The sequence below is a fragment of the Hemibagrus wyckioides genome, linkage group LG23, assembly GCF_019097595.1.
Source record: "Hemibagrus wyckioides isolate EC202008001 linkage group LG23, SWU_Hwy_1.0, whole genome shotgun sequence".
In the NCBI taxonomy this organism is placed as follows: Eukaryota; Metazoa; Chordata; class Actinopteri; order Siluriformes; family Bagridae; genus Hemibagrus; species Hemibagrus wyckioides.
The window spans coordinates 20,424,871-20,449,432 of record NC_080732.1 but is presented as its reverse complement, the minus strand read 5'-3'; the positions used below and the strand labels follow the sequence as shown (position 1 = coordinate 20,449,432).

The window sequence follows — 24,562 nt, the reverse complement described above, 5'->3', positions numbered from 1 at the left end:
GCTTTTCTCAGTATTCGTGTATTATCTGACATTCACAACTTCCTGCATCAGTATGAAGAGAAAAAAACAAACAAACAGATCAATCAGCATTTACTCATTTTACTCATTCACTTTAATAAATAAAGAGAATAAAAAACACATACACACGCAGTGGGAAGATATTTCAGGTTTAATTCTTTACTGGACATATAATTACACTCCATATAAACTAGATAAACGATGTCCCCTGATCACTATCTAGTGCACTAGTTGTGTAACAGGGAGTGGTTTTTGATTACAGACGGGGGATCTTGTGTGATCCGGTGATCTGGCAACCCGTGCCAAAATGAAACCAGGGCACTATCTATTTAGCTTTTTCATTAGCTTAGCTTAGCTTGTGCGTTTAAAATAGCCTAATCGCCTGATCTGAGCACTGTGTGATTATAAATATTCAAGCGATTTAAGTAGAATAAATATTTAACACGCCGTGTCCTCGGAGTGAAGTCTGAGTGTTAGCACATCGGCTCACAAGCTAACAACATACGCAGCTCAAGCAGAGCTTTAACAGGTATGCTAATGCTAACACTGATTACGCAGCTAACAGTGTTAATAATAGATAATGAACTATAAATGAATATTTCCTCAGGATGAATGGAAATAGATGAGATATCTGTGTCAAGTCAGCAGAGAAACGGGGTTCGAGTACAGCAGCGACGAGGCTAGTCACGTAGTTAGCAAACATACCACTATGCTAAGCTATTTGTTTGCTAACTCCAGAGGGTGAGACTGAGGGAATGACTTCAATGACACGATGATTAAACTCCTGACTTTATTCATTTAACACCAGGACACGTCTTTAATGTAGAAATGTCACAGTTTGGAGTTAATAAACACACACAGCTAACAGAAACCAAGCTAATGCTGTGGAGAAAGTTAAGAACTTATTCATATGTTTATAAAAAGTGTTTCTTAGATATAAATATTTAATAAACATTAAATCTTTACATTTTATCCTCAGGGAGAGAGTGTGAAATGATTAAATGTAGACTTTTCTCTCGAATCATCAAAAGAACAGGTTCTTTTTGAATAATAATCAAATTTTCTTCCTATTATAGAATTTAACATATAATAGCTTGTGTTTGTGTTCGCGTCACTTCCTGTCACTTCCGGTCTTTATTTTGAAATAATTCTTGTGTGCTCAGGCTCCTGATGACCTCTGACCCCTGTGTTCTCTGGTGTGAGGCCATGATCAGTGTTACACTGTGAAGTCATGAGTCAGAGGAACATCGCTGCTGACCTACTGAATAGAAAAATCCGGGTCAGAACACACACACACACACACACACACACACACACACACACACACACGGAGCTCAGGACTCACAGCCTGAGGTCTCTCTGCAGGGTGTGAGGTAGCCACTTTGTAGTGCTCTACACATAGTAGGGTATTAATCATATGTGTGTTTATAAAGTGTGTGTGTGTGTGTGTGCAGGAGAACAGGGCTCTGAGTTTACAGAGACACCACCATGTGACTGACCCGTTTATAAAACGACTCGGCCTGGAGGCAGAGCTACAGGTAAGCATCATCACATGTATTGTGTGTGTGTGTGTTTGTTGTCCCACACTCAGTGTTTCTCTGTGTGTTGTTTCAGGGTCACTCAGGGTGTGTGAACTGTCTGGAATGGAATGAGAAAGGAGAGTAAGTAGTAATACAGTGGCCACGCCTCCTTCACTGATATTTAGAGAGGCCACACCTCCTTAATGAGTGCATTAATGTGTGTGCTCATGTTTAGTGTGTTAGCGTCAGGATCTGATGATCAGCATGTGATGGTGTGGGATCCTCTCAGACACAGGAAGTTGATGAGCATGCACACGGGTCACGCTGCTAACATCTTCTCCGTCAAGGTAAAGTCGTGTGGTCAGCACATCGCAAACACATCATAAACACATCGCAAACGCATCGTAAACACATCGCAAACACATCACAAACACATCACAAACACATCGCAAACACATCACAAACACATCATAAACACATCGTAAACACATCACAAACACATCGTAAACACATCGTAAACACATCGTAAACACATTGTAAACACATCGTAAACACATTGTAAACACATCACAAACACATCGTAAACACATTGTAAACACATCACAAACACATCGTAAACACATTGTAAACACATCGCAAACGCATCGTAAACACATCACAAACACATCACAAACACATCGTAAACACATCGTAAACACATCGTAAACACATCGTAAACACATTGTAAACACATTGTAAACACATCGTAAACACATTGTAAACACATCGCAAACACATCGTAAACACATCACAAACACATCGTAAACACATCATAAACACATCACAAACACATCGTAAACACATCATAAACACATCACAAACACATCGTAAACACATCATAAACACATCACAAACACATCGTAAACACATCGTAAACACATCACAAACACATCACAAACACATCGTAAACACATCACAAACACATTGTAAACACATCGCAAACACATTGTAAACACATTGTAAACACATCGCAAACACATTGTAAACACATTGTAAACACATCGCAAACACATTGTAAACACATCATAAACACATCATAAACACATCATAAACACATCATAAACACATCATAAACACATCATAAACACATCATAAACACATCATAAACACATCATAAACACATCATAAACACATCATAAACACATCATAAACACATCATTAACACATCGCAAACACATTGTAAACACATTGTAAACACATTGTAAACACATCGCAAACACATCACAAACACATCGTAAACACATCATAAACACATCACAAACACATTGTAAACACATCACAAACACATCACAAACACATCGTAAACACATCGTAAACACATCGTAAACACATCACAAACACATCACAAACACATTGTAAACACATCACAAACACATCACAAACACATCACAAACACATCACAAACACATCGTAAACACATTGTAAACACATCACAAACACATCACAAACACATCGTAAACACATCACAAACACATCGTAAACACATCACAAACACATTGTAAACACATCACAAACACATTGTAAACACATCACAAACACATTGTAAACACATCACAAACACATTGTAAACACATCACAAACGCATCGTAAACACATTGTAAACACATCACAAACACATCATAAACACATCACAAACACATTGTAAACACATCACAAACACATCATAAACACATCACAAACGCATCGTAAACACATCACAAACACATCATAAACACATCACAAACGCATCGTAAACACATTGTAAACACATCACAAACGCATCGTAAACACATTGTAAACACATCACAAACACATTGTAAACACATCACAAACGCATCGTAAACACATTGTAAACACATCACAAACGCATCGTAAACACATCACAAAAGCATCGTAAACACATTGTAAATATATATCGTAAACACATCACAAACACATTGTAAACACAAACACATCACAAACACTTCGTAAACACATAGCAAACGCATCGTAAACACATTGTAAACATATCGTAAACACATCGCAAAAACAGCGCAAACACATTGTAAACACATCACAAACACATTGTAAACACATCACAAACACATCGTAAACACATCGCAAACGCATTGTAAACACATCACAAACACATCGTAAACACATCGCAAACGCATTGTAAACATATCGTAAACACATCGTAAAAACATCGCAAACACATTGCAAACACATCATAAACACATCGCAAACATATCGTAAACACATCGCAAACGCATTGTAAACATATCGTAAACACATCGTAAAAACATCGCAAACACATTGCAAACACATCATAAACACATCGCAAACATATCGTAAAAACATCGCAAACACATCACAAACACATCATAAAAACAACGCAAACACATCGTAAACATATCGTAAAAACATCGCAAACACATCATAAAAACAACGCAAACACATCATGAACACATCACAAACACATTGTAAACACATCACAAACGCATCGTAAACACATTGTAAACACATCACAAACACATCATAAACACATCACAAACACATTGTAAACACATCACAAACACATCATAAACACATCACAAACGCATCGTAAACACATCACAAACACATCATAAACACATCACAAACGCATCGTAAACACATTGTAAACACATCACAAACGCATCGTAAACACATTGTAAACACATCACAAACGCATCGTAAACACATTGTAAACACATCACAAACGCATCGTAAACACATCACAAAAGCATCGTAAACACATTGTAAATATATATCGTAAACACATCACAAACACATTGTAAACACAAACACTTCGTAAACACATAGCAAACGCATCGTAAACACATTGTAAACATATCGTAAACACATCGCAAAAACAGCGCAAACACATTGTAAACACATCACAAACACATTGTAAACACATCACAAACACATCGTAAACACATCGCAAACGCATTGTAAACACATCACAAACACATCGTAAACACATCGCAAACGCATTGTAAACATATCGTAAACACATCGTAAAAACATCGCAAACACATTGCAAACACATCATAAACACATCGCAAACATATCGTAAAAACATCGCAAACACATCACAAACACATCATAAAAACAACGCAAACACATCGTAAACATATCGTAAAAACATCGCAAAAACAGCGCAAACACATTGTAAACACATCACAAACACATTGTAAACACATCACAAACACATCGTAAACACATCGCAAACGCATTGTAAACATATCGTAAACACATCGTAAAAACATCGCAAACACATTGCAAACACATCATAAACACATCGCAAACATATCGTAAACACATCGCAAACGCATTGTAAACATATCGTAAACACATCGTAAAAACATCGCAAACACATTGCAAACACATCATAAACACATCGCAAACATATCGTAAAAACATCGCAAACACATCACAAACACATCATAAAAACAACGCAAACACATCGTAAACATATCGTAAAAACATCGCAAACACATCATAAAAACAACGCAAACACATCGTAAACATATCGTAAAAACATCGCAAACACATCATAAAAACATCGCAAACACATCGTAAAAACATCGTAAACACTTCTTCTGAGTTTATTTGCAGTATTTATTTGTAGTTTTCTGTTTGTTTATAAAAGGCTGTTGCTTGTTGAGGTACATTGCCACATGAATATAGTGTTTATAAGAGTGTTATAAATGTCCGTAGTGATGACTCTGCTCTCTGCTCTCTGATTGGCTGCTGGTGTGTAGAGTAGATGCAGTGTTTTGATGTTTATTAAACAGGAGATAAAATAAACTGTTTACTTTTTGTGGGTTCAGTTAGTTTAAAGGTTCTATGTCACGTGTAGTTCCTGCCACACACTGGAGATCGGATCCTGGTGACCGGAGCCGCAGACACAAAGGTCCATGTTCACGATGTGACGGTCAAGGAGACGATCCACATGTTCTCCGATCACACTAACAGAGTGAAGCGCATCGCCACCGCCCCCATGTGGCCAAACACGTTCTGGAGCGCAGCTGAGGATGGCGTCATCAGGTATGTGAAGATGACGATGGGTGTGTGTGTGTGTGTGTGTGTGTGCGTGCCTGCGTGTGGAATTGTACAAGTGATGGAGGTAATGTTTAACTGTTTAACACAATCTCTCGCTCTCTCTCTCTCCTGCGCACACACACACACACACACACACAGGCAGTATGATTTGAGAGAGAGCAGTAAACGCTCAGACGTTTTAATCGATCTGACGGAATATTGTGGTCAGCTTGTGGAGGCCAAATGTCTCGCTGTGAACCCGAGGGATAATAACTACCTCGCCGTGGGAGCTAATGGCCCATTTGTACGCCTCTACGACATCCGCATGATCCACAACCACAGGTCAACACACACACACACAGAGCAGTCATAGTAACCAGGAAAGCCTTACCAAGTTAAATTTATTTTTGTGTGTGTGTGTGTGTGTTCCACAGGAAGTCTCTAAGTCAGAGTGCAGGAGTTCACACATTCTGTGATAAAAAGAAGCCCATCCCTGACGGAGCTGGACAGTACTACGTAGCAGGTAAGAACTGAACCATTTCCTTTAATATGATTTACTCCACGGAGCTGCTGCTGAGATCTGATTGGTGGATCAGGTGTTGATTAATTCTCTCTAACAGCAGCTCTGACTGTAGCGCAGCTTTATATTAATGTACTCACTCTCATACCTTATTGTTTCCATAGCAACAGCTCCTTCACAGGGACGTGTACAGCACACACTCCACTGATAATAAACAGAATAAATAATAATCAGTGATGTGTATCTGTATCTGTGTGTATGTGTGTGTGTGTGTGTGTGTGTGTGTGTGTGTGTAAAGAGTCTCCAGTGTCATCACTGTGTATCAGTCAGAGGTGAAGCTGGAACTTGAAGTTCTCCACATCTTCAGGACAGAGGAGTTTACACTTCTGTGTGTTTCTCAGTAACATGAGCAGCTGAGATTATTCTCTCTTATTAACCTGAAGAGAGAGAGAATAAAGAGAGACTGCTGAGGAGATGAGTGTTTATAGCTGAAGAGAGAGAGAATAAAGAGAGACTGCTGAGGAGATGAGTGTTTATAGCTGAAGAGAGAGAATAAAGAGAGACTGCTGAGGGGATGAGTGTTTATAGCTGAAGAGAGAGAATAAAGAGAGACTGCTGAGGGGATGAGTGTTTATAGCTGAAGAGAACAGAAATAGGTTGCTGTGGTGTGAGAGGAATAAAACAGTAAAGACTACACCTGACCCCCCACCCCCTCTCCCCCCTCCCTCTCTCTCTGTGTCCCTCTCTCTCTCTCTCTCTCTCTCTCTGTCTGTAGGTCACCTCCCAGTGAAACTGCCAGATTATAATAACAGGCTGCGTGTGTTGGTGGCCACGTACGTGACTTTCAGTCCTGATGGGACAGAGCTGCTGGTGAATATGGGCGGAGAACAGGTGAGGAGGTGTTATGATCGAGGGCGGAGCTTAGGCTACACTGCATCAGCCAATCATAAACTCAGTCATGTTACTTCACCATTAACTTCTCTTACGAACCTAAATAAATCACCTTGATGAACACAGGTGTGTGTGTGTTTATTCTGTAAGGTGTATCTGTTTGATTTGACGTTTAAACAAAGACCGTACACCTTCCTGCTGCCCAAGAAGTGCCATTCCTCAACAGGTGACTTTATCATCACTGTTTCTTTATTACTCTTTACTGTGTGTGTGTGTGTGTGTGTGTGTTACACCAGTTATTCCTCTGATGGATTTAGTGAAAGTCTGGAAAATATTTTAATTATTAAAATTGATTTATTTGTATTCTATTTGAAGCACACTAACTTGTTTATTATTTTCGGTTTCATCTGTTCACTAGTGCTCAATGTTTCTGGAGAGGTGCAAAATGGGAAAACCACAAATGGAGTGTCTAATGGACTTCATCTTCCTGCCAACTGTCTGAAACTCGCTAATAACAAACCCTCCAGGTAAGTGACCGCCAGGAGGAGGAGCTTAAACCTCCAGAGAAATAAGGCAACTGTGTCTTAGGGTTGGACTCTGAAATGTGATTTGAGAAATGGGGTAAGACATCCAGGTCTCTCTCTCTCTCTCTCTCTCTCTCTCTCCCCGTGTGTGTGTGTGTGTCAGTGAGCTGCCCCCCCACCTGGAGCGCATTAAACAGCAGGCTAATGATGCATTTGCACGTCAGCAGTGGACTCAGGCCATCCAGCTGTACAGTCTGGGGATCCACACAGCGGGACAGAGCAATGCGATGCTGTACGGGAACCGAGCCGCTGCCTACATGAAGCGCAAATGGTATGGATTAAAAAAAAATCAACCATTTATTTCATGAACACATCACAGCTTCATACACAATGCTGATATGTAACTGGTACAGTGACCAAAACTCATAACTTGGAGAGAGAGACAGAGAGAGAGAGAGAGAGAGAGACAGAGAGAGAGCTGAACGTGATGCTCTCTCTTCCATCTAACCATCATCATTGAGCTCTGGAGTTTTTGAGAAACTGTAGTTAACGGTATCTCTATAAGTTCTGTCGTATTCTGATCATCTCCCTTTATCTGTGTTGTTAAACGTGACACTCTGGTCCGTCCTCTGTCCAGGGACGGGGATCATTACGACGCTCTGCGTGACTGTCTCAGAGCTCTGTCTCTGAATCCGGCTCATCTGAAGGCACACTTCCGGCTGGCTCGCTGTCTGTTCGAGCTGAAGTACGTGGCCGAGGCTCTGGAGTGTCTGGATGATTTTAAAGGGAAATTTCCAGAACAGGCTCACAGCAGCGCCTGCAGCGCCCTGGACAAGGACATTAAAGCTGCTCTGTTCTCTAAAAATGACTCTGGTGAGACACTGAATTTTACTGAATATCAGCTGCTGTGATGAGAAACAGGATTAGCCAATCATCCTGGTGTTTCTGTATGAAAGCTATCAGCCAGAGAGCTACACGCTAAGCACAGTGTTTACTGCAGAAGAACAGACCATCAGGATTTATAATGATGGATATTTTCTTATTTTTTATTATTTTAGTGGAACAGTTATAAAGGTATTTCAGGAAAATGTTATTAATACAGAAAGAGTCAGCTACATAAAAGCACTAAAAGCAGGAAAAGGCGTCCGTCCGTCGGATTTCGTTCAGCAGCATGACACGATTGTGATAGCGGACCTTGTGATTGACTCGGTTATGTTTATCATCATGTGTTGGTTTGTTGCTGTTTCAGCAGATGAGAAGAAAGGGAGCAGCTCCATTCGCTTCCACAACTTCAGCCGTAAAGAGTCCATCCCTGAGGACGAGATCATCCTGAGAGAGCGCAGCTACGACTACAAGCACAGATACTGCGGTCACTGCAACACCACCACCGACATCAAAGAGGCTAACTTCTTCGGCAGGTCCGTACAAACAACACACACACCACAGACTACACACATCAAACACACACACACCACAGACTACACACATCAAACACACTTTATTTATGTTACTTTACATTGATATGAATCTACAGAAAAACAAAAAAGGTAAACAGAACTCCTGTCAGATATATATCAGCTTGTGAATTTCTGTGTGTGAATTTCTGTGTGTGAATTTCTGTGTGCGTGTGTAGTAAAGGACAGTACGTTGTGAGCGGATCAGATGACGGCTCATTTTTTATATGGGAGAAGGAGACCACAAACCTGGTGCGAGTGCTGCAGGGGGACGAGTCCATAGTGAACTGCCTCCAGCCGCATCCCAGTTACTGTTTCCTAGCAACCAGCGGCATTGACCCTGTTGTGCGGCTCTGGAGCCCCCGACCTGAGGTAGTGCGCACACACACACACACACACACACAGAAATTCACACACAGAAATTCACACACAGAAATTCACAAGCTGATGTATATCTGACAGGAGTTCAGCACACGACACCTGAGATAATGCACTTGTATAGTATATGTCCCATAAACACCATCATCAGTTAACTGTGCAACTTATCCCTTAACACTGTATAACGTGTGTGTGTGTGTGTGTGTGTCAGACGGACAGTGAGAATGGTCGTGTGGTGGAGGATATGGAAGGAGCATCTCAGGCTAATCAGAGGAGGATGAATGCTGATCCTTTGGAGGTGATGCTGCTCAACATGGGCTATCGCATCACGGGGCTGAGCGGCGGCCATGAAGCCTCCGATGAGGACGAGGACAACACGGAGGGTCAGGTGCAGTGCCGCACCAGCTAGAGAGTGTGTGAGAGTGTGTGAGAGTGTGTGAGAGTGTGTGAGAGTGTGTGTGAGTGTGTGTGAGTGTGTGTGAGAGTGTGTGAGTGTGTGAGAGTGTGTGAGAGTGTGTGAGTGTGTGTGTGAGTGTGTGTGTGAGTGTGTGTGTGAGTGTGTGTGTGCGTGTGCGTGCGTGTTTCCTCCACCTGTGGCTCTGCAATGCACACTCCCCCTTGGAGAGGAAGGGAACAAAGAGTAAGGCACTTGATCCCTAGAGTGGGCGGAGCTTCAGACCGGATGATGACAAACTCGTTTCCTCAGCGGTTCTGGGACTGTGTGTAGTTTTGTTCAGTTTGTCCCACTCTGATGTCACTTCCTGTTCCTGCAGCTGAGACTCCCCCCCCCATCACTCGCCTGTATCCGTCTGTCAGACTTAAGCACTTTGTTTAAATGGAGGACTTTTCCCAGGATTATAAATGTTTTATTTTTCTCTTTGAGCTTCTGGTGTTTCACTTGTTTGTGTTTCAGGATTAAATGAGCAGTTCACAAGGTTCTCAGTTTCTTGGCTGAGATGTGTTTGCTTTTGTGATGCTGTGAAGTATATGGCCTCCAGTTTAGCATGCTTGACTAAATAAATCACAGACAGGAAAAAGGTATGAGAGCACTTCCTTTCTCACTGCAGAGTTTGGTCTCAGATCCAGGTAAGGTGTGTGGCCAACATCTGGAGACTGAATTTATAAATTAGAAAGGAATCTGATGATAAAGTGTACGTTTGAGTTGCGTATTTAATTTCTTTTCTTAGTTTAGGAAGCTTTATGTACTAAATGGTGAATTTGGGTGGAGTTAGACTCCATTTAGAGCTTTATGTTAAACTGGTGGCTTTACACTTCCATTAGTTAGCTACATGACCCGTGTAGCTCCAGTGCTAGAACTACAGAGGAACATGTCTCAGCTGATTAAAGGGTTAAACACACACACACACACACACACACACATTAATGAAACAACAGCATTAATATCAATGATTTCATATAGGGTGTGTGTGTGTGTGTGTGTGTGTGTGTGTGTGTGTGTGTGTGTGTGTGTGTGCGCGCGCGCGTGCGCAAAGGCAGTTCTTCAGCAGCTCATCCTTTAACACTACTGCAGTGTGTATTTATTGGCTTGAGGCTCCTCTTGTTTCTCCCGTGTTTTTTTCTTTGGGAATTACAGTAATGCTGTTCTGCTGCCAGAATAAAGAGAATAAAAGAGGATTAAAATGTTCAGAGCTCGTGCTGTCTGTTCTCTCTTCTGTTCCTTTTATATCCTGAAACACCTTCATACACTTCTGGAAAACAGGTAACACACACACACACACACACACACAGATGGGGAAATGAGGGAACCCTCTGACGGGATTCATGTTTCACATTGCAGGTCAAAATAAATTAAATTAATGCACCAGAAATGTCCGTTTATTATCATTTCTTCATATTTTTGTTTAGTTTGTAAGTGCCGTTTAAGCTCAGTGTCAGCTGAGAATTTTTTTTTTATTGAAATAACTTGAAACAATACAAAATAGAATACAAAGCACATTAAATACAGTTAAACAACAACAACAAAAACATTAATTACAACAAATCAAACACAAAGGTCAAAGAATTATAAATAATATGGCAGTCCAAAGTAAAGGTAAAAGACATGAGAGGATAGTTGTGATATATAAACAGTGGGAAAGATGTAGCGAGAGATATATTTACTTCAATTAAAGACAATGTCATAGAAATGTAGAAGTCTATTATTCTTCTTCTTATTAAATCGAATTAGTTTAAGAGAATTAAAAAGTGAGGTCATTTCTATTATGAAAAGGGGGAAATATAATTGTTCCTTTCGAATTCTTTGTTTATGTATAAAGCATTTTGCATTTAAGACAAAATAATTAACTACAAATTCAAGAGGTTTATTTTCCGAATTGTCGTCATAAAAAAAAATCACGTCTTTAATAAAGGAGTGAAATACATTGAGGTGGTGTGTCAGCTGAGCATGCGCAGTGTCAGCGCTTCGGCGTGACGTCACAGGCGGGAGTGTAATGGCCGATGTGTCAGAGGTAGCGCTGGACACCATGAAGACTTTTCAGTCAGGATACGAAAAAATCGACCGTGAAACGAGCCGATATCCCTTCTGTATCGTGTGGACTCCGATTCCCGGGCTGACGTGAGTGTGTTTAAGGTTTATAAACTTGTTTTATACATTTTAAAGCGAAGCTGTGGATAATCAGGGAGCTAGCTGTTTAGCTAAAACCCTGCAGGTGTGTGTTACCTCAGAGCGAGCTCGCGCACCAAACTACAGGTTTATATTGTTTACATTATTCCTGGAATAAAATATACATTTCTTGTTTGTCAGGTAATTGGTTTGATCAGTGAGAAAGCTAGCTAATGCCACTGTTCTGCAGGAATGAATAGAAAAGACACTGTGTTAAATGAAATCACTAAATAAAATACATGGAAATGTGTTAAAATAGTGTGTGTGTGTGTGTGTGTGTGTGTGTGTGTGTGTGTGTGTGTTTGCAGGTGGTTCCTGCCGTTTATTGGTCACATGGGAATCTGTACCTCTACAGGAGTGATCCGAGATTTCGCAGGACCGTACTTTGTGTCTGTAAGTGTGCAATAATTTATTCCTGTAATGTACTTTAACTCGAACATAGCCTAATCTGTGTGTGTGTGTGTGTGTGTGTGTGTGTGTGTGTGTGTGTGTGTGCAGGAGGACAACATGGCGTTTGGGAAACCCACAAAGTGAGTGAGCACTTTGTAAGTAATGTAATGAAGCCATGATGTTGGTGGTGTGTGTGTGTGTGTGTGTGTGTGTGTGTGTGAGAGATGTGATCTGGTTGTCTGATGTGTTTGTGGTTCTGCAGGTTCTGGAAGTTGGATAAGAATAAAGTGTATGGTGGAGGTCAGAGTGCGTGGGACGCTGCAGTACACGACGCCTCAGAAGAGTACAAACACAGAATGGTGATAATACTGCACCTACAGATTTACCACACTGTTTACTACAATAACTCTCCTTATATACTTTATATCGTTATTGTATTTTCTCTTTGTAGCTTTAACCTCAAACTGTGTAGCTTTAAACTTATGGATTAATGCTGTTTTCTTTTTTGATATTATTATTATTATTATTATTATTATTATTATTATTATTATTATGATTGATGATGATGATGATGTAAATCTGACCTGTGTGTATCTGACTCTGTCCTGCAGCACAATCTCTGCTGTGATAATTGTCACTCTCACGTTGCCATGGCGCTGAATCTGATGCGTTATGACAACAGCACATCGTGGAACATGGTCAAGCTGTGTGTCCTGTGCTTCATCTACAGCAAACACGTCAGGTGAGATACAAACCTGTCCCCTGCAGCCCCGTCCCTCACAACTCCACCCTGTCCCTTAGGACCAAGCTCAGTCCCTCACAGTACCACCCAGTTCTTAGATGATGATAATAATAATAATAATAATAATAATAATGAAGAGTTGGTGCTGTTTTCAGTTTTCTGGGTTTCCTGAAGACGTGGCTACCATTCCTGATGATCTGTGGCATCATTGTCACCGTCACACTCGCCTTCAAGGTAGACCACAGCGGCTAATACCTCAGAGACATCACACAGACCATCAGGGGGCACTGCAGGGCAATACACACACACACACACACACACAGTGCCACTCTGAGGTGTGTGTCTGTACATATCACATTCAGGGGCTTCCATATGAACATCACTGTAAGAGATCAGGGTTGTATCTCAAACACTGTGTGGAAAGGAGTGTGTTTATTTCCCATAATGCAACACACATATACACAGGGTGTTGTTAATAAAGCTTTAAAGTGACTGTAACTGTAACACTTCATTACACACTGGTGCTTGGGACCCAGCCGGACAGTGTGACCGCACCGAGAGACTTTTGTTCCTGTGGGTTTTTCCCAATATAATATCACAAGGGCCAAAAACATGTCTGTGATCTTTTATTTAAATTGGTTTAATTCTCAGTCTGTGATGGTTTAGTCTTTATTATTTAAGGATTGTGATGAGTGAGGTGTGTGTCTGTGTGTGTGTTTTATTTTACGAACACGGAGAGATTTTATTTTATTTAAAAATGTGACAGAAGTGTATTAACATCTCCTTCAGACTGAAGATCTGAATCAAATCTGAATCAAACACACACACACACACCTCTGTGTACATCATTCATCTCACAGAATGTAACTTTGTAAAAATGACATGTTTTACACAGAGGTTTGTTTGTAAAGGTTTTTCCTGATTCTCAGTAATCCTCAGAGCTACTGCTGACGTCACAAACACACCATCAGTCCTGCTCTCCTCATTAAACTCTCTCATTCTCATACTTTATAAACCTGTCACATGACTCAGACAAGTCAGATCTCCACTTCTGTTTGTATTTCTGTGTGTGTGTGGTGTAGGATGTGGGACAGAACACGGAATTCTCTCACTTTTCTATCGCTTAAATTTAATTCAACTTTGTCATTGTACTTTTATATACTGTGTGTGTTTGAGTTGAAATACACTGATATCGCCGAAACCTCACGCCTCCGATTTGTTTCTTTAGAAGAAGTGTGTGTGTGTGTGTGTGTGTTTGACATCAGGTTCGAGGATTTATCACGTTTCCTGTAGTTTATTATATCAGGAGTTTAGATCTGTAATAACAGTAAATTGGAACTCATGACTGCTGAACATTTGTGATGTGTTCTGATTTTTCACTTTAATCTAAATCTGATAATAAATAAATAAATAAATCAAATAACAGTCTACAGTTAATAGGAATCTCTCTCCTGTTACACATTTGCTGTTGATCAGATCAGAAGGTAGGTGTGTTTTCAGTAAAACATACAGAACCAAAGACCAGAGCAATGAGATGCATTCATTACAGACTGGAACTAAAACATCCCATAATATTCCACTGGACAGGAGCGCAGTAGTGATGGCAAAAAAAGATGAGTGTAAAAATATTCACCCTATTACTGTGAAACGCTGAAAATACTTCTGGGGAACCTTGAAGAAGAGGAAGTTCATGTGTAAAACGGTGTTGTGTACAGCTACACACACACACACACAGAAATAATGGACTTTTATCTGTATTGTGCATGGGCTTGGGTGTGTGTGTGTGTGTGTGTGTGCGCAGCAGGGGGTGCTACAGCCCTATAATTCAGCTGATTACACAGTGACTGCTCAGTGTATCAGTGTTTCCTCATCACACTGCGGCGACGCTTTATTAATAACTTGGACACGTAGATGTCACTGATCCTCTGATTCATTACTAAATATTCACTTTAATCACTTTTCATATTTTTAGACCACAGGCTTTAGTGTCTGGTAAATATTTTCTCTCTGGTATAATGGCTGGCTGGCTGGAGGTTTCAGCTCTCCGGTTCTCAGAACAGTGTTTCAGGGCCGGTCATTAGACTTTTTATAGATGCTTTATAGACATTTTATTGAAATAACAACCCACCATTACGAGTTTTTATAAATGCAATAACAGTTTGAATAAAATTGGTTCATACAGTTAGAGTGAGAAGCTCTGACTCCAGCATGAAGGTGCACAGGCTTGTGGTTCAGTTGAAGCTCTGCTGACTTCAGAACACTGAGGTCCAGTGATGCTGCATGAGTGTTTATTACACACAGGTTCTGTACAGATCCTCTACATCAGTAGAGACGTAAAAACACCAACATTAAACACACACACACAAACACACACACACACACAGTTTTAATTTACAGTTCACATGTCCTGTTCAACTAAACCAAGAAGTTCCTCACCGTGTGTGTGTGTGTGTGTGTTTGACTTGGAGACACACACTGTGCAGTGACATCACAGTGATTCTCACCATCTCTACAAACAGCACATTCCACACCACTGTTTATTTTCTCTCTGTGGGAACACAGTGAGACAGTGGAGCGTTGTGAGCATCAGCGCCGTCTCTGCTACAGGAATAAAGGTAAAAACAGTAATAAATGTTCTCACTCACTCTGTGTGTGTGTGTGTGTGTGTGTGTGGGACCTTAAACACAATAATCAGGCACTGCACATCTCCACCCTGAGCGCAGCAGTGTGTTAGCACAGCTTGGACACACTGAGAGAATTTGTTTTTTCACCAAACACACCCTCCTCTCAGAGCCTCCCAAGAACCTCAGTGTCTGACCAGCTCGCCAAGTGTGCTAACTGTGCTAACCTGCTAACTGTGCTAACTCTGTGTTCCAGCCGCTATTGTTACACTGAAGAACAAAATCCAGTTGAATGTTCTATCAGAAGTCAGACAGAACACAGTCCTTCACTCCAAATACATCTCCATTCATACAAAAATGTACATTATGTGAAGTACGAGAAGCGCAGTCACTAAAAAAACAAGATCAGCGGGATAATGGCCTTCCAGCGAGTTAGCGGTATATGAGACTAGCATGCTATGTAAATTCACCACGCTGCTAAACCCTGATAGATTTAACATTACATTTTATTTATCAAGAAATCAGGACAGGAGTTCATTTGGCTAGCATGCTAACTGTCATGCTGACCCATGCTAGGCGCTAAACTCAGCTAGCGCTGCACTCTTTCTTTTAATCATTATTCAGGTCAAATTCCTGAATCTTTTAACCAGAAAAGAACGTTCTTGTGGTGTGTGTTTCTCTGAAATAAAGCTGAGGTCAGTTCCTGTACTGCCCTAAGTGACTGCAGCTTAGCGCAGCAATGTGAAGCGCAGCACACGCTTCAGAGGAGAGAGGAGACACGGCGCTGCGGCAGTGACACATAAACACCACCACGTCCAAGAAGCACAAAAACAGTACAAACTCCTGCAAAATGTTCAGTGTGTGTGTGTGAGACAGAGAGAGAGAGAGAGAGTGTGTGTGTGTTCTAGAAGCACTTGACTGTACACAGTGTTACAAGAAATTACCTGAAAACTCACACACACACCTGCTCCTGGCCTCATAGTAATCTTTTCTTCTTCCAGCTGCTCTCTCGTGATTGTGAGATTTGATTGAAGATGTTTCATTAAATTCCAGCTCTGCCTTTTAATAGGACACGAGTGGGAGAGGCAGAGAGACAGGATGTAGTGTTGGACTGATGTGTGAGAGATATTTCTTTCACCATCTCTGAAACAGGGTATTTATTGAAACAGCACAGAGACTACACACACAGACCTTGCTCAACAATCTGTCTTTGTCTCCTTCAGTTTATTCACATTTACTTTTGCTGGACTGAAACTTCAGTCTGGTGTGTTGGGGGTTTATAAAACACCAGTTAAAGCTGATGTGAAAACATGTCGGTCATCAGACTGGAACTGAGCAGCAGCTAGAGTGTGTGATGTGATGGAGTGTGTGATATGATGGAGTGTGTGATATGATGGAGTGTGTGATATGATGGAGTGTGTGATATGATGGAGTGTGTGATATGATGGAGTGTGTGATATGATGGAGTGTGTGATGTGATGGAGTGTGTGATATGATGGAGTGTGTGATATGATGGAGTGTGTGATATAGTGGAGTGTGTGATATGATGGAGTGTGTGATGTGATGGAGTGTGTGATATGATGGAGTGTGTGATGTGATGGAGTGTGTGATATGATGGAGTGTGTGATATGATGGAGTGTGTGATATGATGGAGTGTGTGATGTGATGGAGTGTGTGATATGATGGAGTGTGTGATATGATGGAGTGTGTGATATAGTGGAGTGTGTGATATGATGGAGTGTGTGATGTGATGGAGTGTGTGATATAGTGGAGTGTGTGATATGATGGAGTGTGTGATATAGTGGAGTGTGTGATGTGATGGAGTGTGTGATATGATGGAGTGTGTGATGTGATGGAGTGTGTGATATGATGGAGTGTGTGATGTGATGGAGTGTGTGATATGATGGAGTGTGTGATATGATGGAGTGTGTGATATGATGGAGTGTGTGATGTGATGGAGTGTGTGATATAGTGGAGTGTGTGATATGATGGAGTGTGTGATATAGTGGAGTGTGTGATGTGATGGAGTGTGTGATATAGTGGAGTGTGTAATATGATGGAGTGTGTGATGTGATGGAGTGTGTGATGTGATGGAGTGTGTAATATGATGGAGTGTGTGATATAGTGGAGTGTGTGATATAGTGGAGTGTGTGATGTGATGGAGTGTGTGATATGATGGAGTGTGTGATATGATGGAGTGTGTGATATGATGGAGTGTGTGATATGATGGAGTGTGTGATATGATGGAGTGTGTGATGTGATGGAGTGTGTGATGTGATGGAGTGTGTGATATAGTGGAGTGTGTGATATAGTGGAGTGTGTGATATGATGGAGTGTGTGATGTGATGGAGTGTGTGATATAGTGGAGTGTGTGATATGATGGAGTGTGTGATATAGTCGAGTGTGTGATATGATGGAGTGTGTGATATGGTCGAGTGTGTGATGTGATGGAGTGTGTGATGTGATGGAGTGTGTGATATAGTGGAGTGTGTGATATAGTGGAGTGTGTGATATGATGGAGTGTGTGATATGATGGAGTGTGTGATATGATGGAGTGTGTGATATGATGGAGTGTGTGATATAGTGGAGTGTGTGATGTGATGGAGTGTGTGATATGATGGAGTGTGTGATGTGATGGAGTGTGTGATATAGTGGAGTGTGTGATATGATGGAGTGTGTGATGTGATGGAGTGTGTGATATGATGGAGTGTGTGATATAGTGGAGTGTGTGATATGATGGAGTGTGTGATATAGTGGAGTGTGTGATATGATGGAGTGTGTGATATAGTGGAGTGTGTGATATAGTGGAGTGTGTGATATGATGGAGTGTGTGATGTGATGGAGTGTGTGATGTGATGGAGTGTGTGATATAGTGGAGTGTGTGATATGATGGAGTGTGTGATATAGTCGAGTGTGTGATATGATGGAGTGTGTGATATGATGGAGTGTGTGATATAGTGGAGTGTGTGATATAGTGGAGTGTGTGATGTGATGGAGTGTGTGATATAGTGGAGTGTGTGATATAGTGGAGTGTGTGATATAGTGGAGTGTGTGATGTGATGGAGTGTGTGATATAGTGGAGTGTGTGATATAGTGGAGTGTGTGATATGATGGAGTGTGTGATATAGTGGAGTGTGTGATATAGTGGAGTGTGTGATATGATGGAGTGTGTGATATGATGGAGTGTGTGATGTGATGGAGTGTGTGATATAGTGGAGTGTGTGATATGATGGAGTGTGTGATATAGTGGAGTGTGTGATATAGTGGAGTGTGTGATATGATGGAGTGTGTGATGTGATGGAGTGTGTGATGTGATGGAGTGTGTGATATAGTCGAGTGTGTGATATGATGGAGTGTGTGATATAGTCGAGTGTGTGATGTGATGGAGTGTGTGATATGATGGAGTGTGTGATTTGATGGAGTGTGTGATGTGATGGAGTGTGTGATATAGTCGAGTGTGTGATATGATGGAGTGTGTGATATGATGGAGTGTGTGATATAGTGGAGTGTGTGATATGATGGAGTGTGTGATATAGTCGAGTGTGTGATGTGATGGAGTGTGTGATATGATGGAGTGTGTAATATGATGGAGTGTGTGATATAGTGGAGTGTGTGATATGATGGAGTGTGTGATATAGTCGAGTGTGTGATGTGATGGAGTGTGTGATATGATGGAGTGTGTGATATGATGGAGTGTGTGATATGATGGAGTGTGTGATTTGATGGAGTGTGTGATATAGTGGAGTGTGTGATATGATGGAGTGTGTGATATAGTCGAGTGTGTGATATGATGGAGTGTGTGATATGATGGAGTGTGTGATGTGATGGAGTGTGTGATATGATGGAGTGTGTGATTTGATGGAGTGTGTGATATGATGGAGTGTGTGATATGATGGAGTGTGTGATATGATGGAGTGTGTGATATGATGGAGTGTGTGATATGATGGAGTGTGTGATATAGTCGAGTGTGTGATATGATGGAGTGTGTGATATAGTCGAGTGTGTGATATGATGGAGTGTGTGATGTGATGGAGTGTGTGATGTGATGGAGTGTGTGATATAGTGGAGTGTGTGATATAGTGGAGTGTGTGATATGATGGAGTGTGTGATATAGTGGAGTGTGTGATATAGTGGAGTGTGTGATATGATGGAGTGTGTGATATGATGGAGTGTGTGATGTGATGGAGTGTGTGATATAGTGGAGTGTGTGATATGATGGAGTGTGTGATATAGTGGAGTGTGTGATATAGTGGAGTGTGTGATATGATGGAGTGTGTGATGTGATGGAGTGTGTGATGTGATGGAGTGTGTGATATAGTCGAGTGTGTGATATGATGGAGTGTGTGATATAGTCGAGTGTGTGATGTGATGGAGTGTGTGATATGATGGAGTGTGTGATTTGATGGAGTGTGTGATGTGATGGAGTGTGTGATATAGTCGAGTGTGTGATATGATGGAGTGTGTGATATAGTCGAGTGTGTGATGTGATGGAGTGTGTGATATGATGGAGTGTGTGATATGATGGAGTGTGTGATATGATGGAGTGTGTGATTTGATGGAGTGTGTGATGTGATGGAGTGTGTGATTTGATGGAGTGTGTGATATAGTGGAGTGTGTGATATGATGGAGTGTGTGATATGATGGAGTGTGTGATATGATGGAGTGTGTGATTTGATGGAGTGTGTGATATGATGGAGTGTGTGATATAGTCGAGTGTGTGATATGATGGAGTGTGTGATATAGTCGAGTGTGTGATATGATGGAGTGTGTGATATGATGGAGTGTGTGATGTGATGGAGTGTGTGATGTGATGGAGTGTGTGATATAGTGGAGTGTGTGATGTGATGGAGTGTGTGATATGATGGAGTGTGTGATTTGATGGAGTGTGTGATGTGATGGAGTGTGTGATATAGTCGAGTGTGTGATATGATGGAGTGTGTGATATAGTCGAGTGTGTGATGTGATGGAGTGTGTGATATGATGGAGTGTGTGATATAGTCGAGTGTGTGATATGATGGAGTGTGTGATGTGATGGAGTGTGTGATATGATGGAGTGTGTGATATGATGGAGTGTGTGATATGATGGAGTGTGTGATGTGATGGAGTGTGTGATATAGTGGAGTGTGTGATATAGTCGAGTGTGTGATATGATGGAGTGTGTGATGTGATGGAGTGTGTGATATGATGGAGTGTGTGATATGATGGAGTGTGTGATATGATGGAGTGTGTGATATAGTCGAGTGTGTGATATGATGGAGTGTGTGATGTGATGGAGTGTGTGATATAGTCGAGTGTGTGATATGATGGAGTGTGTGATATAGTCGAGTGTGTGATATGATGGAGTGTGTGATGTGATGGAGTGTGTGATATGATGGAGTGTGTGATATGATGGAGTGTGTGATATGATGGAGTGTGTGATATGATGGAGTGTGTGATATAGTCGAGTGTGTGATATGATGGAGTGTGTGATGTGATGGAGTGTGTGATATGATGGAGTGTGTGATATAGTCGAGTGTGTGATATGATGGAGTGTGTGATGTGATGGAGTGTGTGATGTGATGGAGTGTGTGATATGATGGAGTGTGTGATGTGATGGAGTGTGTGATGTGATGGAGTGTGTGATATGATGGAGTGTGTGATATAGTGGAGTGTGTGATATGATGGAGTGTGTGATATGATGGAGTGTGTGATGTGATGGAGTGTGTGATATGATGGAGTGTGTGATGTGATGGAGTGTGTGATATGATGGAGTGTGTGATATGATGGAGTGTGTGATATGATGGAGTGTGTGATGTGATGGAGTGTGTGATGTGATGGAGTGTGTGATATGATGGAGTGTGTGATGTGATGGAGTGTGTGATATAGTGGAGTGTGTGATGTGATGGAGTGTGTGATATGATGGAGTGTGTGATGTGATGGAGTGTGTGATATGATGGAGTGTGTGATATAGTGGAGTGTGTGATATGATGGAGTGTGTGATATGATGGAGTGTGTGATATGATGGAGTGTGTGATGTGATGGAGTGTGTGATATAGTGGAGTGTGTGATATAGTCGAGTGTGTGATATGATGGAGTGTGTGATATAGTGGAGTGTGTGATATGATGGAGTGTGTGATATAGTGGAGTGTGTGATATAGTGGAGTGTGTGATATGATGGAGTGTGTGATATGATGGAGTGTGTGATATGATGGAGTGTGTGATATGATGGAGTGTGTGATATAGTGGAGTGTGTGATATAGTGGAGTGTGTGATATGATGGAGTGTGTGATGTGATGGAGTGTGTGATATAGTGGAGTGTGTGATATAGTGGAGTGTGTGATATAGTGGAGTGTGTGATATGATGGAGTGTGTGATGTGATGGAGTGTGTGATGTGATGGAGTGTGTGATATGATGGAGTGTGTGATATAGTGGAGTGTGTGATATGATGGAGTGTGTGATGTGATGGAGTGTGTGATGTGATGGAGTGTGTGATATGATGGAGTGTGTGATGTGATGGAGTGTGTGATGTGATGGAGTGTGTGATGTGATGGAGTGTGTGATGTGATGGAGTGTGTGATATAGTGGAGTGTGTGATATAGTCGAGTGTGTGATATAGTCGAGTGTGTGATATGATGGAGTGTGTGATATGATGGAGTGTGTGATATAGTGGAGTGTGTGATATGATGGAGTGTGTGATATGATGGAGTGTGTGATGTGATGGAGTGTGTGATATAGTGGAGTGTGTGATATGATGGAGTGTGTGATATGATGGAGTGTGTGATATGATGGAGTGTGTGATATAGTGGAGTGTGTGATATGATGGAGTGTGTGATATGATGGAGTGTGTGATATGATGGAGTGTGTGATATAGTGGAGTGTGTGATATGACGGAGTGTGTGATATGATGGAGTGTGTGATATAGTGGAGTGTGTGATATAGTGGAGTGTGTGATGTGATGGAGTGTGTGATATAGTGGAGTGTGTGATATGATGGAGTGTGTGATATAGTGGAGTGTGTGATATAGTGGAGTGTGTGATATGATGGAGTGTGTGATATAGTGGAGTGTGTGATATAGTGGAGTGTGTGATATAGTGGAGTGTGTGATGTGATGGAGTGTGTGATATAGTGGAGTGTGAAATATGATGGAGTGTGTGATATAGTGGAGTGTGTGATATGATGGAGTGTGTGATGTGATGGAGTGTGTGATATGATGGAGTGTGTGATATAGTCGAGTGTGTGATGTGATGGAGTGTGTGATATGATGGAGTGTGTGATATAGTCGAGTGTGTGATATGATGGAGTGTGTGATATAGTCGAGTGTGTGATATGATGGAGTGTGTGATGTGATGGAGTGTGTGATATGATGGAGTGTGTGATGTGATGGAGTGTGTGATATGATGGAGTGTGTGATGTGATGGAGTGTGTGATATAGTGGAGTGTGTGATATAGTGGAGTGTGTGATATAGTGGAGTGTGAAATATGATGGAGTGTGTGATATAGTGGAGTGTGTGATATGATGGAGTGTGTGATATAGTCGAGTGTGTGATGTGATGGAGTGTGTGATATGATGGAGTGTGTGATATAGTCGAGTGTGTGATATGATGGAGTGTGTGATGTGATGGAGTGTGTGATATAGTGGAGTGTGTGATATGATGGAGTGTGTGATATAGTGGAGTGTGTGATATGATGGAGTGTGTGATATAGTCGAGTGTGTGATATGATGGAGTGTGTGATGTGATGGAGTGTGTGATATAGTGGAGTGTGTGATATGATGGAGTGTGTGATGTGATGGAGTGTGTGATATAGTCGAGTGTGTGATATGATGGAGTGTGTGATATAGTGGAGTGTGTGATATGATGGAGTGTGTGATATAGTCGAGTGTGTGATATGATGGAGTGTGTGATGTGATGGAGTGTGTGATATAGTGGAGTGTGTGATATAGTCGAGTGTGTGATATGATGGAGTGTGTGATGTGATGGAGTGTGTGATATAGTGGAGTGTGTGATATAGTCGAGTGTGTGATATGATGGAGTGTGTGATATGATGGAGTGTGTGATATGATGGAGTGTGTGATATAGTCGAGTGTGTGATATGATGGAGTGTGTGATGTGATGGAGTGTGTGATATGATGGAGTGTGTGATATAGTGGAGTGTGTGATATGATGGAGTGTGTGATATGATGGAGTGTGTGATATAGTCGAGTGTGTGATATGATGGAGTGTGTGATGTGATGGAGTGTGTGATATGATGGAGTGTGTGATATAGTCGAGTGTGTGATATGATGGAGTGTGTGATGTGATGGAGTGTGTGATGTGATGGAGTGTGTGATATGATGGAGTGTGTGATATGATGGAGTGTGTGATGTGATGGAGTGTGTGATGTGATGGAGTGTGTGATATAGTGGAGTGTGTGATATGATGGAGTGTGTGATATGATGGAGTGTGTGATGTGATGGAGTGTGTGATATGATGGAGTGTGTGATATAGTGGAGTGTGTGATATGATGGAGTGTGTGATATGATGGAGTGTGTGATATGATGGAGTGTGTGATGTGATGGAGTGTGTGATATAGTGGAGTGTGTGATATAGTCGAGTGTGTGATATGATGGAGTGTGTGATGTGATGGAGTGTGTGATATGATGGAGTGTGTGATATAGTGGAGTGTGTGATATAGTGGAGTGTGTGATATGATGGAGTGTGTGATATGATGGAGTGTGTGATATGATGGAGTGTGTGATATGATGGAGTGTGTGATATGATGGAGTGTGTGATATAGTGGAGTGTGTGATATGATGGAGTGTGTGATATAGTGGAGTGTGTGATATAGTGGAGTGTGT

The 24,562-nt window shown here is 41.3% G+C and overlaps 3 protein-coding genes across 5 annotated transcripts in view; all 3 read left to right on the top strand.

Annotated features, from left to right (window-relative positions):
• cmc1 (C-x(9)-C motif containing 1) overlaps window positions 1–24,562 on the top strand; it is a 171,441-nt gene that overhangs the window by 125,343 nt on the left and 21,536 nt on the right. The window lies entirely within an intron of this gene.
• wdtc1 (WD and tetratricopeptide repeats 1) lies at window positions 286–11,017 on the top strand. Of its 3 annotated transcripts, none has more exons than XM_058376739.1 (16): window positions 286–547; window positions 1,182–1,297; window positions 1,473–1,556; window positions 1,633–1,679; window positions 1,774–1,885; window positions 5,422–5,609; window positions 5,763–5,945; window positions 6,038–6,126; window positions 6,899–7,014; window positions 7,165–7,240; window positions 7,433–7,541; window positions 7,702–7,869; window positions 8,176–8,411; window positions 8,788–8,956; window positions 9,172–9,364; window positions 9,582–11,017. In XM_058376739.1, exons 2-16 carry the CDS (start codon window positions 1,250–1,252, stop codon window positions 9,777–9,779), a joined length of 2,016 nt encoding a protein of 671 aa, XP_058232722.1. In that variant the 5' UTR covers window positions 286–547; window positions 1,182–1,249; the 3' UTR covers window positions 9,780–11,017. The 3 variants fall into 3 exon arrangements, with proteins under 3 accessions (XP_058232722.1, XP_058232723.1, XP_058232724.1); XM_058376740.1 differs by having other exon boundaries at window positions 287–547; window positions 8,791–8,956; XM_058376741.1 differs by lacking the exons at window positions 286–547; window positions 1,182–1,297; window positions 1,473–1,556; window positions 1,633–1,679 and having other exon boundaries at window positions 5,393–5,609.
• tmem222a (transmembrane protein 222a) lies at window positions 11,784–14,326 on the top strand. The gene is made up of 6 exons (XM_058376753.1): window positions 11,784–11,945; window positions 12,302–12,386; window positions 12,492–12,523; window positions 12,646–12,742; window positions 12,995–13,125; window positions 13,281–14,326. The coding sequence occupies exons 1-6, from the start codon at window positions 11,821–11,823 to the stop codon at window positions 13,375–13,377; spliced, it is 567 nt and encodes a 188-aa protein (XP_058232736.1). The 5' UTR covers window positions 11,784–11,820; the 3' UTR covers window positions 13,378–14,326.

Excerpts from the sequence above, each read along its gene's own strand:
- tmem222a (XM_058376753.1), top strand. The coding sequence starts at position 11,821 with ATGGCCGATGTGTCAGAGGTAGCGCTGGACACCATGAAGACTTTTCAG. Across the intron at positions 12,387-12,491 it reads CAGGACCGTACTTTGTGTCT|GAGGACAACATGGCGTTTGG; the intron begins GTAAGTGTGCAA and ends GTGTGTGTGCAG. Across the intron at positions 13,126-13,280 it reads ATCTACAGCAAACACGTCAG|TTTTCTGGGTTTCCTGAAGA; the intron begins GTGAGATACAAA and ends TGCTGTTTTCAG.
- wdtc1 (XM_058376739.1), top strand. The coding sequence starts at position 1,250 with ATGAGTCAGAGGAACATCGCTGCTGACCTACTGAATAGAAAAATCCGG. Across the intron at positions 1,680-1,773 it reads GAATGGAATGAGAAAGGAGA|TGTGTTAGCGTCAGGATCTG; the intron begins GTAAGTAGTAAT and ends GCTCATGTTTAG. Across the intron at positions 7,241-7,432 it reads GAAGTGCCATTCCTCAACAG|TGCTCAATGTTTCTGGAGAG; the intron begins GTGACTTTATCA and ends TCTGTTCACTAG.